This window comes from Ammodytes marinus, assembly GCF_949987685.1.
Source record: "Ammodytes marinus genome assembly, chromosome: 1".
In the NCBI taxonomy this organism is placed as follows: Eukaryota; Metazoa; Chordata; class Actinopteri; order Uranoscopiformes; family Ammodytidae; genus Ammodytes; species Ammodytes marinus.
The window spans coordinates 36,088,652-36,106,646 of NC_137230.1; the positions used below are offsets into that span (position 1 = coordinate 36,088,652).

General features: G+C 36.2%; 2 protein-coding genes across 2 annotated transcripts in view; both read right to left on the reverse strand.

Moving 5' to 3' along the window:
* wdr93 (WD repeat domain 93) overlaps positions 1-5,478 on the reverse strand; it is a gene marked incomplete at its 5' end in the record, with an annotated part of 30,765 nt that extends 25,287 nt beyond the window's left edge. The window contains 2 exons of the mRNA XM_080029224.1: positions 4,117-4,181; positions 5,373-5,478. Coding sequence (XP_079885350.1) covers positions 4,117-4,181; positions 5,373-5,478 — 171 coding nt within the window. The remainder of the gene's footprint in view (positions 1-4,116; positions 4,182-5,372) is intronic.
* Positions 5,479-9,167: 3,689 nt separating this feature from the next.
* LOC307253670 (RNA polymerase II elongation factor ELL2-like) overlaps positions 9,168-17,995 on the reverse strand; it is a 39,638-nt gene continuing 30,810 nt past the window's right edge. The window contains exons 8-12 of the mRNA XM_080031797.1: positions 17,179-17,683; positions 15,415-15,466; positions 13,223-13,394; positions 12,325-12,369; positions 9,168-12,080 (exon numbers count right to left, since the gene is read on the reverse strand). Of these exons, the coding sequence (XP_079887923.1) occupies positions 11,970-12,080; positions 12,325-12,369; positions 13,223-13,394; positions 15,415-15,466; positions 17,179-17,683 (885 nt within the window). The 3' untranslated portion in view covers positions 9,168-11,969. The remainder of the gene's footprint in view (positions 12,081-12,324; positions 12,370-13,222; positions 13,395-15,414; positions 15,467-17,178; positions 17,684-17,995) is intronic.

Genomic DNA, 17,995 nt, shown 5'->3' on the forward strand with positions numbered 1-17,995 from the left:
AATTGTTTAACGTTTGAATGGAGTCTGTAGCTGAAGAAATGCGGGAGGAGATAGGTTTCAAAGCAGAGGAAGTTTTAGCGGTTTGGAATGCTGCTCCTATCCGCTTCAATGTTAAAATAATTTGTTAAAAAGCTGAATATTTGAAATATTTGAAAAGGTAGAAACATTTTAAAAGATGTCCACACATGTCCTTAAAGAGCTGAACATTTTGGTATTTGTATGGTTAAAATAGCTGAAGATTTGAAGGAGTTGAAGAGAGCCAAAAAACGTACGGAAGCGGAAATATAATAAGTTTAATAAAGATTTGGATAACAATAGTGTGAATGCTGGAAGCTCCAGCATTCACACTAATAAAGATTTGGATAACAATCGTGTGAATGCTGGAAGCTCCAGCATTCACACTAATAATAAAGATTTGGATAACAATAGTGTGAATGCTCCAGCATTCACACTAATAACATTTATTGTATTCAAGACAAAGTTTTCCTCCCCACAACATAGTAGGGAAAATGCTATATAGTTAGGAGGAGGGGAAGATGTTACTAGGTCTACAAGCAGTATCCAAAAAGTTACTATTCTGCATTTGGAATAATAAAAAAAAAAAAATCACTTTTTTAAATTTTTTTTTTATGTTTTGTTTGAAATATTTTGGCTTCAAAGCTGATGAAAAAGGCGATCCTAAAAACACCGAGGCACCATTTTAAGCAATAAATCAAACAACCGGACTTGAATCTCAAAATACCTGTTTTTGTGCCTGTGCCGTCTCTACCTCTTTCAGCCAGGCTTCTAAAGGGAACTGATAGACCTCCAGCCAAACGTCACCGTTACCTGGAAGCATGTAAGTAAGTTAAGGCAAGGCAAGGCAAGATTCAAGATTCAAGATTCAAGATTTTTATTTAGTGTCCCAAAAGGGCAAATTTGTTCACAGCAGAAGAGGCGAAAACACAAAACAGTACAAACAGTGACGAATACAAACATCACAACCTATGCTTAGGCCTGGGCACGAAAGTGCAAAGTGCAAGAATCAAGGAAAAAGGAAGACCAACATAACAAAGTCGAAGTGCCCATGCAGACACAGGTCTTACCGTCATAACAAGAATAAATTAAAATCATAAAATAAAAACATAAAAACATAAGATCATAAAATAAATAAATAAAACCAAATAAAATATGTATAAAAATATATATATATATCAGGGCTGTACAGTGCGACAGTTTTGATCGCATTTGCCACTGAAATTGATCACGTGCGATGATGAATACAATTCCTCTCGCACGAGTGCTAATGAGGAGAGGCTGTCTTTGAAACACAGAGGAGTGATGCACAACACTGCTTAGAGGGCTCTACATTAACACTCGCCAAATGCGGGTGAATGTAGTCTTAGGCGAGTAAGTTATTAAGTCTACCCTCCACTTTGGCTGGTGAAAGATGTGTGCTCGGGATCTGTGCTCGGCGATTATAGCGTCTAACTTCACCAACGGTAAAAACCGGAAGGACACGGCTCTTAACGCAGTTAAGTTAGCGCGTGTGGAAAAGGAACATTTCCTGTGCCCCTTCACAATAAAAGCCTGTTACTAGCCAAATGCGAGTTGACTTTTATTTTGAAGCAGGTAAGAACAGGAAGTTAGCGCTTCACAGCCCTGCAGTGCGCTAGCAAGAAAATCAACTGCTTCAGCTGCAGAGAGCAGTCAACAGTAGTCTATTTAAACAAAGTTTGACACAACCTATTTAACTTGGCCTAAATTGTATAAATATGTTTACTAATTTATTTAATAGGCTATTATGTTCAATGTTTTAAAGTTTGGTTTTCATTAAAAGAATGAAATGTTCTAAAAATGTTTGTTATTATTAGCCTACTATAATAATTATATTTTTATTTAAAAAATATATAGATATAGACATTATTTTTATAGTTCTATTGGGGGAAATAATTCTGAATCAGCAAACAAATTGCCATTGGCAGGTTAGACTCTTTTGTCTAAATTCCAATCAGTGCACCCCTATTCATTCTTCTATAATTATTACTGCACACACTAGGATATTCATTGAGAATCTCAAATAAAACCAAGATGACATGCTCAAAGGTAAGTAGAGCGAAATGCAAGGGTTAGGGTCATGCAAATTTTCGATCATACTTTGTGTGCTACCAAATTTATTTTTGTGCTACTGAATTTTTTTGCTTGCTAGCACCAGTGCTACGACTTTAAAAAATAAGCGTACAGCCCTGATATATATATATATACATATATATATATAAATCGAAAACCCGTTCAGTAGTACTGCATTTACCTGCTGTAGGCAGCATTTGTTGCTCGAATCGACGCAGGGGCAAAGGAGAACTTGTATCTATTGTTGGTGGTCATAGGGACACACAGGCGAAGGCCAGATGGCAGCACTCTGTATTCACAGTTAAGAGGGTGGGCACTATCTTTTCGTATAGACCTTGATTTTTTGAGCAACTGTTTGCAATAAAAAGGATCGAGGCCTACAAACTGGGAACCAGCAATTTTCGCTGCAGTTTTTACAATTGTAAAAAAAGTGTATTTCTATAGCACAATTCAGACAAAAGGCCATTCAAAGAAGTGCTTTACAGGGGGCATGAAATACGGCAAGATTAAAATACATCAAGTATAGAATAGGTATTAGAATGTTAGTAAGTAATTAGGTAAGTAACATTTGAAAACCAGGGTTACAGGGTCAAATAAGAGTAAAGTAAAAAAAAAAAAAAAAAAAAAAGACAAAAAAAAAGTAAGCTTTATACATGGGGCGCTCTGGTGGTGTAGTGGATAGAGCGCGTGCCATATCAGCTCTGGCCTTCGTTGTAGTGGTCGTGGGTTCAAATCCGACCCGTGGACCTTTACTGCAGGTCATCCCCTCTCTCTCTCTCTCTCTCTCTCTCTGTCTCCCCATTTCAACTCTGTTCTGTCTAATAAAGCTTGAAAATGCCAAAAAATTATGTTTTAAAAAAAATAGCAGTCATAATAAAAATAAAAGAATAAAAATTTAAAAGTCTTTGTGAAATCTTTAGTTAAAATCACAAAGTAAACAAAGCCTAAACACAAACCCTGAGTTCCAATCCCCATACTTCCCTACTATTCAGTACGCCAGAAAAAGATTTAGGATGTCCCAATACATGCAGGTCAATTGTAGTATGCTGAAAATACATAAATGCCCCACTAACTCCAATAGCATTTTGGAGTATTCGCCTTTATTCTTGACATTTCTCAACATATTGAAAAAAAAATCTTCCTTATCTGATTTATTTTCTCTCCTGTCTGTGGCCCTAAAACTCTTCTGTACTTTAGTATGTAGTGTAGTAAAAAGACTAAAACTCTTCTGTACTTTAGTATGTAGTGTAGTAAAAAGACTAAAACTCTTCTGTACTTTAGTATGTAGTGTAGTAAAAAGACTAAAACTCTTCTGTACTTTAGTATGTAGTGTAGTAAAAAGAGAAAGTATGTGATTTGGAACGCAGGGAAAGTTAAGTCGTGTACTTACAGCTAAACGATGCCGCTCCATAGTCTCCCCCTTCAGACAGTTCAAAGGTCAAACAAAGGCTCCTTCTGTTGATGTCTTCCTGGAAGTGAAAAGATTTTTTAATAGATATTTAAAAACGTAAACTTGAAAATAATCAAATACAGTGGGCGGCAGTGGCGAAGTGGGTAGGGAGATCGCCTCTGGAGTGCAGGGTCGGAGGTTCGATCCCCCGTCTCCCCGCCACATGTCGAAGTGTCCCTGAGCAAGACACTGAACCCCAAATTGCTCCCGATGGTTCAGAGAGCGCCTTGCATGGCAGCTTCTATCATCGGTGTATGAGTGTGTGTGTGAATGGGTGAATGTGGTAAGATATGTAAAGCGCTTTGGAGCTGAGAAAAATCGGCTAGAAAGCGCTATATAAGTCAAGTCCATTTACCATTCACATGACATTTTTACAAAAAAGACCAAAAAAGAAATAGCTTTAATGTATGCTGCCCTTATCCACAGCACATAACAAAAAAAGATTTGCATTCTAGTGAAGGAAAAATAAAGATTTAATCGAAGAAATTAAGAAATTGGTGTTGGTGTACAAACAATGTAAGAGATATGTGTAAAGAAATGACTGAGACAATACCCACCATGACGTTAATAACAGCGAGGAGATGGATTTCTGCACTGTGAAATGCAAAGACTCTGGCAACACCTGCAGAGGAGAGAACACAGCAAGATTTTTAAAGTGGTTGCAGAATAATCAGAAAAATGACAGCCCCTTAAAGTCAAAACTATAACAAAAATGTTGGAACACCAATCGCATAACGTTTGGTCGTGACGTATGTCATGCGCCGGCTTCTGACTACAACTGAAACTGGCGCACAACCTCCTCAACGTCATTGCTCTCAGCCACTCCCTCTGTTCGCTGATTGGACCGGTAAAAGAGAAAACCCCTCAATGTTTGGTTGAAACTTTTTATTTTTTATTAATTCACATACTGCATATTAATTTTTTGAACATATGTTATTTGTAATATTTTATTTTTTCATTTAACTTTTATTTATCCTCGAGAGACCAATTGAGTGGGTGACCCTCATTTACAATGACGTAGAGATCAAACAAATTCAAAGGAAAAACAACAATACATAAACAATATTCAATGCAAATACATCAAATACACAACAACAGGTGAAGAGAAAAACAATTGAAACATTTACACAGTGGTGAAGAGTGGCAGCAATTAAAATGAAATGGGTGAAAGTACAATATAGCCTAATTAAAACAGTTACAGGTAGAGTTTGGCAGATTTAAGATAGTTTGTTTAAATTGGTTAAAGGATATGAAGTTATTTAGTTTAATTTGTTAAATATGGTATTTGATTATAGCTCTCAGAGTATTGTAACCTAGATTATTCAAAAAGTAATTTATTATTTAACAGATCTTCTTTGTAGCGTCCGTGTTGTTTCCACATTAGGACTTAAAGCTTATGAACACACCAAACTCAGAAGAACAATCTAACACCTGAGAAAGTCAGACCATCCTTTATTTGTTTACCTGATCAGAGGCGTATGAAAGGAATACTTCACCCATACGGAACCGGCGTTCTATCATTATAAAATCGCTATTATAATATAATGAATGAGGTTTTTCTTCCCTCAGTCTTTCCTCAGTCTTCCCTTGGCCCAGCTGTCCTGTTAATCCTAACCCTACAGTTTACCATGTGTGATGTCAAACATGGGAAAATGTAGGGTTAGACAGTGAGACCATAAAACACTCTTTCTGCCTTTTCTCAGGCTAGGATGAACCGATTTCTAAAATTTTTTGCACATTTATACTACATAGAATCTCAGAGTTCAATACACCTTCATATTCCCACCGGTGAAGTAGGTCTTTAAACACTCACCCATATCATCCACGGTGCCTAGCAGATAGGCCTCATCAGTCATTCTGCTGATGTGAATGGAAGTGATTTCCACAGAGTCTTGGAGCCACTCAGCCACACACTCCATAGAAGAAGAACTCCACAGAGAGAGAGAGAGAGAGAGAGAGAGAGAGAGAGAGAGAGAGAGAGAGAGAGAGAGAGAGAGAGAGAGAGAGAGGAGAGAGAGAGAGAGAGAGAGACAGCGGGTCACATTGTTATTATTTTCTGTCTCTTGTCTTTTATGTTATTTCTTTTTTTCACATACTAATTATAATAATAATAAAAATGGATTGGATTCATATAGTGCTTTTCTAGGCACTCAATGCTCTTTACAGGGTTACAGGTTCCATTCATTCACACAGTCATACCGGTGGTAAAATACACATAAAATATATAGCTCTGGAAAAAATAAAGAGACCACTTATGAACACAAATGTTAAGTGTCTCTCGTTTTGCTATTTATAGGCAATATGTTTGAGTAGAATGAACATTTTGGTTTTATAATATAAACTACTGACAACATTTCTACCAAATTCCAATACATTTTTTTGTCATTAAGAGCATTTTCAATAAGTAATGTAGAGATGAAGATTTAAAAAAATTCAAACTGGTCTCTGAATTTTTTCCGGAGCTGTATATAAAAAAATGTGTACAATGATGTAAGTGTGAAAAATAAATAACAGTGTGATGATGAAAACCTGTTTTTAGAAGCAGAGCTCCACAGAGAGAGACCGCGAGAATGACCCAGACAGAGGTACAGACCGTCTGCTGAACAACACACACAGCTGGTGCCATCAGGGAGCTGAGGGAGACAGAAAAATGTGTTACTTGTGATTTAATTTATTTATTTTCTTCTTTAAAAAAAAATGTTTGGGGGCTTTTTCAATGCTTTATTGAAAGTGTAGAGAGCGACAGAGATGAAATGGGGAACAGAAGGGAATAACATGCAGAGAACAACCCAGGCCCGTAATACATAGTCGAGGAGATAAAGGGTTGAGCACTTGTCCATCTTGGATGTTCGAAGTAAAATCCTAAATGCATCATTATATGCCACCTGAAGTTTTCTCATTTTATTGAAGACATTTTGATTACTTTCTTTGTTGTACTATCCCTGTTTTTGTATTAATTTACTTTCCATTCATATTTTATTATCGTAAACTTAAAAACATAAAATGGACACATTTCAATTTTCCTTACAATTATTTTTATTGAGTTGACATTTTTTAATGCAATACGTAGTTGAGAAACAAAGGGTTTAGCCAAAAGGTTTGTCAGGTATGTATTGATTGATTGATTGATTGATTGATTGATTGATTGATTGATTGATTGATTCAATTTTATTTCAGACATATCAAAAAAAGAAAAATTAAAAGCATGAAAATACAATAAAAAAATATGTTCAAATGATTTCACAAATAAAAATAAACAAAAAATAAACAAAAAATAAACAAATAACATATTGAATTGATATGCCTGAAAAGGAGTAGGAAGAAGTATAAACTTATTTATCTAAGAAGTAACCGTATAACACTAGCTTTATGATATTAGGCTAAATAAATACTGATTTGATTTGTTACCTGTGCTGCAGAGGACAGCTCAACAGTTGGTGCGTTTTTCCCCCATGTGTCTGAGTGTGAGGAACATTTTCTGGTGTCCATCCTAGGAAAACATTTTCAAATGTAAAATGCAACAAAATAATAAGCAGAAAGGACAATATGGTTAGGTATATGCATGGCTTGTGTTGTAAGCATTCAGAAATAGTGAGGAGGTAGACATACATAGCTGTTAATATCAAAAACAGTCCAAGCAAAATATACAGAACTGCCTCTAAAGGTGTTACATTATATTGAAATCACCTTGTAGGATTTTTTTTATATTGTTGACTCAATCTCAATAATTTGGATCCCTGTAAAGTTGAACAGTTTAATATGTTGCTGAAGATTCACTTTTGTTGCATTGGCCTTTAACACAAGTTGAGACTTTGACACTCCTAACTTTTTTTTTCATGTAGGCCTATCTTGTTAGTTTGTATTGTATCTTGTACAGCACTTTGGTCAACTGATGTTGTTTTTAAATGTGCTATATGTTTTTCTTTACTTTATCTAATACTTTAATCTGAAGTAGAAATACTATTTTGGTAAAGTGATTAGTTGTCAGCAGAACCGTAGGCCTACAGTAGGAAATATTAGAAATAGGCTACTAGATAAGTAGGCCTACTTGAGTAGAAGTAGGCTGACGTTACCGACACTGAATGCACTACAATTTCACTCAAAGGGCTTCTGTCCAAGTACTAAAAGGTTCCATCCACCCAAAAAACTAATTTCTGTCCGGCTGTCTGTCTGTTTCAGATGTTTTTGACTTTGTGTCGAATATTACTTGAATTCACTGTTACACCACGAGCTGACATTGAATATTACAGACAAAATAAAGTAAAGATAGCGAGTTAAGCTGTTTTCTGTAAGCGTTAACTTTCGCTTTGAGGAAAAAAACTGAAAACGTAGGCTATTCACTGTCCAAAGTGTCAACACACCGTCGCGTAGCTATCAGCAACATACTCAGTTATAAACTTATAGAGAGCTTTGGACAGCAGGGAATATAACAAACTACATTAAGTAGTAATGTCATGTAATTTAACATTATTTCCCCGCGGTTTTTTACCTTAATTTGGTCAAAGTTTATGAAGTTAGTGACGGTCACAGTAGCTTCCGCCTCGAAGCTAAAGTGTGTCCATGTCGTCATGACAACAGTGTATCCATGGAGATCACAGGAAGGGAGCTCCTCGCCGTCAATGAATAAAATAAAATAAAATAAAATAAAATAAAATAAAATAAAATAAAATAAAATAAAATAAAATAAAATAAAATAAAATAAAATAAAATAAAATAAAATAAAATGAAATAAAATAAAATAAAATAAAATAAAATAAAATAAAATAAAATAAAATAAAATAAAATAAAATAAAATGTTGGTAATAAATACATTTTAATCCAGATTCTTCACATTTTACCAAAGTAAACTCTAAAATCTCTTCAGACGGCACTTTGAATAAGAATAAATAAATAAATAAATAAATAAATAAATAAATAAATAGATAAATAAATAGCACTTGTTACATCTCCATGTAGCACTTTTATGTACTTCGTAGTTTGGTTTATTTGAAGCTATATTACTTGCGTGATTCTTGTTGTTCTGAGTTTGTACCTTCATTGTTGAATGCACTGAAAGTCGCTTTGGATAAAAGCGTCAGCTAAATGAAATGTAATGTAAACAGTTTCTAAAAGGTTATTGTTTGAAAAAAAAACCGATAGAAATTGGCAATGAAAATTATAGGCTACAAAGTAAACAGGCTAAGTGATTAATTTTTATTTTATTTTATCACCTGTCCAATGAACTATGAACTTCCAAGCATGTTAGAATTGTCTGCCCTTTTATTTTTTTCCAACTGATCATCCCCGACTTGTCAACTGATATTGTTTTAGAAAGGGCTATAGAAATAAATTTGACTTTATATCTGTAGGCTATATGCTGTCAGGGCCTTATAATCCCATGAGCTGTGGTGGGCACTCAAACTAATGAATATACAGACCAACATCAATGCAACTGAAGAAAACATGAATAGTGAAGATCAACGAAGGATGTAGAATAGATTACCTGCATATTAAGTTATTAACACACAGACACAGACACAGACACAGACACACACACACACACACACACACACACACACACACACACACAATGCAATCTCAAGTCCAAAGTCTCTTTGATGTTTTTTTTTATTCTTTTCAACTCTGCACAACAGGAAAAGATCATTTATACATTTGTAAAATGCAGTTTATAAAGCGCACACACACTCTTCTCTCCCCCTTTGTGAATAAACCTTTCCCTTCAGCAGGTATCGAGCACAATCAAAAAAATGCAAATAAAAGAATCAATTAAAATCATTAAAAACATCTTGGAAATATTCAACAATAGCCCAAAAAATAAAATAAAGAAATTGCGAAAATAAACCGAAGAAAAAAAACCTTATGAAGATCAACATTTTAACAAAAAAATTATGTCATTGAAGTTGTATAAATTAAGACTTGCACAGATTTAAAAAAAAATTTAAGTGATTTTCTAAGAAATATTCGGTCAAAATCAGTGATATTTGCCATCAAAATCAGTGACCCACGGGTGAATTATCCCTGCGTTCCAATCCCCATACTTCCATACTATTTAGTATGCCAGAAAAAGATTTAGGATGTCCCAATACATGCAGGTCAATTGTAGTATGCTCAAAATACATACATGCCCCACTAACTCCAGTATCATTTTAGAGTATTCGTCTTTATTCTTGACATTTCTCGACATAATGAAAAAAAAACTTCCTTATTTGATTTTTTTTCTCTCTCCTGTCTGTGGCCCCTAAAACTCTCCTGTACTTTAGTATGTAGTGTAGTAAAAAGAAAAAGTATGTGATTTGGAACGCAGGGAAAAACTTGGACCTAAAATTGTCCTTAAAATAAATACATCAGTAGTTCTAACATGGGAGGCGAAAAAGAGAATTTTAAATACTTTAAAATTAGACTTTGTGCCTTATATACGGAGTCAATACAGTGATCGCTATGTGAAGGAAATTAATACGAAGTTTGTTTTTTGGTCCATTTAACATAGACTGTGTTGTAAAAGCCCTACTAACGTCCTCCCTCCTACATACTCAACATGTATATACTACATACTGTCTACTTAACCATCGATTATGTGTGCGAGGTTCGTCGGGCCGTTTACACTGAAGTATACAGACACAATAAAGAATTTAAAAAAAAAACTTCTATGTCGTTTGAAAAGATGCAATGCATTGTGGGGCGGTTGAGTATAGGAAAAGTATAACCTATCGATCCATACACAAAATCTTCCCGGAAGTTAGTACTCATCCGGGCATTTCTCGCCTACACAAACTCGCATACACAACCACAACATACTCAAATTGACGTCAAAATGAGTATGAGTAGGATGTTAGTAGGGCTTTTAGAATGAGTAGAGGTTAGTAGGGTTTTTAGTATGAGTAGAACGTTAGTAGGGCTTTTCGAAAAGAGGCCTTGTCATTCAAAGCAAAGTGGTGCGATAAATAAATACTTTAAAATCAAGTGCATTTGGGAGAGAGCACATACTTCAGTGTACTGGAATGTAGCAGATTTTTGATGTTAACTTTCTTTAAACTTCAAAATAAAAGTATGAAATATGAAAGGGAAGTTGAATCTATCTTAGACCATTTTGCACAGGGTCAAACATTTCAGTATACAGCCGTGGAAAAAATGAAGAGACCAGTCTGGATTTTTCTTCAATCTTCATCTCTACATTACTTCATGGAAATGCTCTTGATGACAAAAAATGTATTGGAATTTGGTAGAAATGTTGTCAGTAGTTTATATTATAAAACCAAAATGTTCATTCTACTCAAACATATGCCTATAAAGAGTAAAACAAGAGACACTGAACATTTGGAGTGGTCTCTTAATTTTTTCCACGGCTGTATTTTTTGAAAGGGCAAATTCAATTCATGTATCATGATGAATGAGGTTACTTTGATATGATCAAATTATAATTCATTGTTTAAGCCTTTGGACTTCTCACATAGACAAAACATATCTTCACAAATTACAACTCCGGGCTGCTCCGGTGGTGTAGTGGATGGAGCGTGTACCATATTGGCTCCGGCCTTCGTTGCAGTGGTCGTGGGTTCAAATCCGACCTGTGGACCTTTACTGCAAGTCATCCCCCCCTCTCTCTCTCTCTCTCTCTCTCTGTGTCCCCATTTCAACTCTGTACTGTCTAATAAAAGCTTGAAAAATGCAAAAAATAATCTTGAAAAAAAAAATTATAATTATAACTTAGAAAAAGTATAAATTTACATATACTATAGAACCTACAATATTTTCAAATCTTTAGTTTGCACAGCCATTGTCCGTGGTCTCACTAGAAGTTGAAGAAAATATCTGTGTGTACGTTTTCAATTGTAGTCCTTTCTATAGTACTATATCTTTTATGATAGGTCTTTCAGTTTCATCCAAGACCTTTTATATTATTCTCAATAAAAAAAAAACGCTTATTTTTTTGGACCACCATTTTAAAATAGAAAATGGCTTCCATATAACAAATATCCCTGCGTTCCGAATCGCATACTGTCTACTATTTAGTACGGTAGAAAAAAGATTTAGTATACTCCGATTCTTGTGGCCAGATTTAGGATGGATAGAAAGACCCGGATGTCTACTAGATCCGGCCGAGATTTTTATTGTTGAAAACAGCATCCTTTTTGGGGCGATTCTGACCCATAATCCAGCGCGCACCTGAAGTGACGTCACATCGACGGAGCCTCCATATGAAAACAACCAGGGATGTGACGGATATAAAAGCAAGAGGCAAGATCAAGGAGCAATGTTATGATGAAATAAGAGAGTAAAGCATGTCCCAATAGTATGCCTACTGCATCCTAACTAGATTCTCTTTGTGGTCAGATTTAGTATGTAGAATAGAGAAAAGAAAGAGTATGAGATTCGGAACGCAGGGTTAGTCAGTAAAAGGCCGGAGCCAATGCTACGAAGAAGCCTGAGCGACGTCATATTCTGTGATGAGCTGTTTGATGAAGGACAGTTTCTCGTGGAGATATTCACACCGTTTCTTCTCTTCCCGATATCCAGGGAACTTCTGTAGAGAGAGAGAGAGAGACGGAGAGAGAGAGAGAGAGAGAGAGAGAGAGAGAGAGAGAGAGAGACAGAGACAGAGACAGAGACAGAGAGAGAGAGACAGAGAGAGAGAGAGAGACAGAGAGAGAGAGAGAGTAGAAATAATGTTTTTTTTTGTAGTTTGTTGGAGTGTGTGTGTGTGTGTGTGTGTGTGTGTGTGTGTTTGTTTGTGTATCATGTTGCTGTCATGATTGTTGTTGACTCACCTTTCGATACTTGTTGTACTTTTCTAGTATTTGGCCTTCCATTATCTACAACACAAATAAAGAAAAATGTACATGTTAAAAGGTGCAGTGTGTAATATGACATCATCAAGAAAGTTCTACAAAGTTCTAGAATGCAACACTCCCTGGGTAACCCCACCCCTTTAGAATAATAACAGAAGCTACAGTGGCCTTCAAGGACAAGAACAATTCAAAATTTTAAACATTGCACCTGATGACATTCCAACTATGACACTTTCAAGATGGCGGCACTAGGCCTTGGTCCAAAATATGCAGAAATATGGACATATATGAGATCCTTTCTAAGGGAAAAATAAATAATTTAAAAAAAAAATTCAGCTATTATGCACTAAATTAAATGTACTTATGGATATTATAATTACTTTCTACAAAATCTGCTAGGAAATAAAACCCAACATTCTACACACTGCAGGTTTAATTCAGCTGCATGAAATAACACCTCAGCATTTATTGCATTATTTGTAGGACCCCCTCAGAAGTGTATAACTTGAGAGAGGGGATATGCGAAAAGACAAATTTCAATGTGCCCTGTGTACAAATGAATAATTTGCATTACTTATTTACTCGCAATTGAACACTTAATACAGTATACGGCTCTGGAAAAAATGAAGAGACCACTCCAAATGTTCAGTGTCTCTCGTTTTACTATTTATAGGCATATGTTTGAGTAAGATGAACATTTTGGTTTTATTCTACAACCTACTAACAACATTTCTACCAACCCAAAAATATTGTCATTTAGAGCATTTTCAATAAGTAATGTAGAGATGAAGATTTAAGAAAAATCCAGACTGGTCTATTCATTTTTTCCAGAGCTGTATTATGTCCTTATCCAGTATATATGCATATGTGTACGTACCTTATACTCCTGTGTGCCGGGCGAAAGGCTTTTGATCTTGGATGCCAGCTGAACGAACATGGTAGTGATGGTTGCTATGCGGGAGTGAAGGTCTTTGTATTCATCGTATTCTGAACTGAAATCCTTCTGGTAACTCTGACGCTGCTCCAAGGTCACGATCACACCGTATGCTCTGCAAACAGACACACAGACAGTTAGTGGTAGGATTAAATAAGTGTATACTTCTTCCTGCTCCTTTTCGGGCATGTCACATCAATACAGATGATTTGTTTTCTTTTTTTTCTTTTTGTGAAGTCTTTTAAACATACATTTAGTTTGTTGTATTTTTGTGCTTTTCATTTAGTTTTGTATTGTTTTTGATATGTCTGAAATAAAATAAATAAAAAATAAATGAAATGAAATGAAAGTATTCTAAAAAAATATGTTCTTAAACCCTCATTTTAATTTTTTTAATTTTTTAATTTTTTTTAAGATATTTTTTTGGCATTTTTATGCTTTATTGATAGTGTTAAGAGACAGAGTTGAAATGGGGCAGAGAGGGGAGTGACATGCAGAGAACGACCGCGGGCTGGAATCGAACCCGGGTCCGCTGCCGGCCGAGGCTGATGTTGAGATAATGTCCGTTAAAGGTGGTTGTGTAGGAGAAATATACAGACGCAAACAGACAAGGTTTAGTCAAATAAACACCTGAATGTACATGTTGGACCTTTTTATTAATACAAGTAGCCTATTAAAGAAGACATACTGTATTTTGGAAAACATTTTTTTTTGCCTGCCTGTCTTGCCTTAAATATGTAATACCTATTTTGGACACAGGAGGGCAGCATAAGACCACACTCTCATGCTGCTACGACACTACTACACATGTATAAATGTAACTGCTTGAGAATAAAACAAAAAGAAAAGCCATTTGTCCACTATCTTGTTACAAAAACCATTTAAAGGTGCAGTGTGTAATATGACATCATCAAGAAAGTTCTACAAAGTTCTAGAATGCAACGCTCCCTGGGTAACCCCAACCCTTTAGAATAATAACAGAAGCTACAGTGGCCTTCAAGGACAAGAACAATTCTAAATTTTAAACAATGCACCTGATGACATTCCAACTATGACACTTTCAAGATGGCGGCACTAGGCCTTGGTCCAAGATATGCAGAAATATGGACATATATGAGACCCTTTCTAAGGGAAAAAATAATAATTCTAAAAACAAAAATCAGCTATTATGCACTAAATGAAATGTACTTATGGATATTATAATTACTTTCTACAAAATCTGCTAGGAAATAAAACCCAAAATTCTACACACTGCAGGTTTAAATAAAAAATTAAGATGAGTTACATGTCCATAATAAAGGTAGAGTCAGCAATTCAGGAGAATGCTTGTTGACAAAATACATCTGGTGTTAATACACAGCCTAGGCTTTGTAAACTGGTATGTAAACAAAAGGGCCCTTCCATGGCTAGCAAGATGCCCATTTACAGAGCCTAGGTTTGTGTATTAACACTGGATTTATTCAGCACACACACAGTACAGACAGGTAGCGGATCGTGAGGAGATATTCACTGATTTGACAAAAAGTGATTTTGACAACAAGCGCTCATTCGACGTCATTGTAAGTAAGGTTCACCTCTCAAGTATGAATAAAAGTTAAATTTAAAAATTTAAAAATTCTCCAGAATCACTGACTCCACCTTTAAAGCCAGTGTTTGTTTTTCAACAGCCAATACAGCTCTGGAAAAAATTAAGAGACCACTCCAAATGTTCAGTGTCTCTCGTTTTTACTATTTATAGACATATGTTTGAGTAGAATGAACATTTTGGTTTTATACTATAAACTACTGACAACATTTCTACCAAATTCACAATAAATGTTTTGTCTTTGAGAGCATTTTCAATAAGTAATGTAGAGATGAAGATTTAAGAAAAATACAGACTGGTCTCTTAATTTTTTTCCGGAGCTGTATATCTTGAATCAGTTAAAATCAAACTATGCCCAAGCACATGTAACAATCACAACAACATGGTTATAAAAACAGACAGACAGACAGACAGACAGACAGACAGACAGACAGACAGACAGACAGACAGACAGACAGACAGACAGACAGACAGACAGACAGACAGACAGACAGACACACACACACACACACACACACACACACACACACACACACAAAAAAACACTTACAGAACGTAATCCGGCTTCTCCTCCGAGACCACAGTCTGTGTGATGTCAGAATCTGGGATAAAAAATAAATCAAATAAAATGAGTCAACAGACGTGACACTTTGCTGTTGTCTGGAAGTTAGGCAACGTGTTTTTGTTTTGCAGAAGACTGAGTGTGTGTGTGTGTGTGTGTGTGTGTGCAGGGGGGCGGGTTGTGTGTGTGTGTGTGTGTGTCTGTGTGTGTGTGTGTGAGAGAGAAAGTGTGTATGAGTGAATGAGTGTGTGTCAGTGTGTTTGTGTCAGTGTGTGTGCATGTGTGCGCATTTGTGTGTGTATGTACCACAGTACATGTGTGTGTGTTTGTCTGGTGTGTGTGTGTGTATGTGTGTATGTGTGCGTCTGATTGTGTGTGTTTGTGTGTGTATGTGTTTGTCTGGTGTGTGTGTGTGTGTGTGTGTGTGTGTATGTAACATAGTACGTGTGTATGTGTGTTTGTGTGTGCGTGCGTCTGATTGTGTTTGTGTGTGTGTGTGTATGTGTGTGTGTATGTATGTGTGTGTGTGTGTGTGTGTGTGTGTACGTGTGTCAGGAGACGTGTGAGCTTAGAGCTGTTGTTGAGTCAATCGACCATATAACACAGTGAGACTCAGGAGAGCAAGCGCTTCAGGGAAAACACACACACACACACACACACACACACACACACACACACACACACACACACACACACACACACACACACACACACACACACACACACACACACTTACAAGATATAAATGCACCAGTGAGACCTTTATACACAATTACCACTGGTCATTGGATCTCAGTGTGTGGGGTTAAAGATGTAGCCCCTGTGTGTGTGTGTGTTTGTTTGTGTGTGTGTATGTGTGTGTGTGTGTGTGTGTGTGTGTGTGTGTGTGTTTTTGTGTGTGTGTGTGTTTGTGTTAAAGCTGCTCCGAGGAACTTTCAATTTGTGTTAATTCTTGCGCCCCCTTTGGACAAAAGCGGTAGTGTTTTTACCACGCCAGCTGTTGTTCCTGGGTGAGCGTATACCCATGACAAAGGCATTAAGAAAAACTATATAAAAATAGCATTCTTTGCACTGATGGTCTCGTTTGCTGTTACATGTAATTCATGATCATCAGAGGAACAATGAGACTGTTTCAGAAATATTTAAAAGTTCCTCGTAGCACCTTTTAAGCACTTTGCAACTCAGTGTTTAAAAACATATACAAAACTTAACTTACTTACATCAGAGTCAGAATTAGCCACAAATGGATCAAATCAAATGGTTCATCCTTCAAAATAAAAGCTTGAGGGAAATACTGGTTGCGTTCCGAATCGCATACTATCTACTATATAGTATGTAGAAAAAAGATTTAGGATGTCCCGATTCTTGTGGCCAGATTTAGGATGGTTAGAAGTACCCGGATGTCCTACTTCATGCGGCCAAGATTGTTAGTGTTGAAAAGTGCATCCTATTTGGGCGATTCTGACCCACAATCCAGTGCGCACGTGAAGTGACGTCACATCAACGAAGCCTCCATATGAAAACAAACGGGGATGCGACGGATATAAAAGCAAGAGGCAAGATCAAGGTGCAATGTTATGATGAAATAAGAGAGAAAAGTATGTCCCAATAGTATGCCTACTGCATCCTAACTAGATTCTTTTTATCGTCGTATGTAGTATGTAGAATAGAAACAAGAAAGAGTATGCGATTCGGAACGCAACCGAAGACTAATTATCAATAAATAAAAATTTCAAATTAAAAGTTTCTTACTGTCCAGTTTGTTCTTCTTGAGCTCCGGACTCTTTCCCATCCATTCACTTCCTGCGTTGTCTTTCAAGCGTTCTCTATCTTTGTCCTTGTGCTTTTTAGATTTCTTTTTTTTGTGCTGTTGTGAGCTACTGTTGAGCGACTGCTGCTGCTGATTATTTTGAACAGCGCAGTCCGAGTGAGCGTCCCCTCCCTTGGGTGCTTGGTGGTGAATGTCGTTGATGTGAATTTTTGGATCCTTGTCCGAGACACTAGAAAGATCGTGTGAAAGATTTGAGCCACTGATTTGACTTCCTGATAAGCCACCATTTTGGATCTGAGTGCGTTGAAACTCAGTCTTTGTGTGGAAACTGGGGTTGAGGGAAGAAGGAGTTGTGACGACATTGTGTGTGTTGTTGTTTAAATGTCCGTTTGCATTGGGCGGATGTTGATGTTGCAACCTCTGCTCCACAAGCTTTTGCCTCTTAGCAGCTAATCTGTCCATGGATTCAAAAGGCACTGGACGTTTCTGTAAGAGGGAGAAGAAAATGAGAATTAATATTTATGACATGTTCAATCAATGTGCGTTGTCCCTGATAAAAAAATATATATATACAGTCAAAACAGAAATTATTCATTCAATGTTAATAAAAGCTGAAAACTATTTTTTTTCCCCACATTGATGCCTCTTGTACATGGTCTTATTATCTTCTGGGGGAAGCCTGGGTCCATTTCCAATCAAGAAAAAGCTTTCTGGTTTCATAAAAGTTACTTTAAAGCTGCAGTGTGTAGAATTTTGGGTTTTATTTCCAAGCAGATTTTGTAGAAAGTAATTATAATA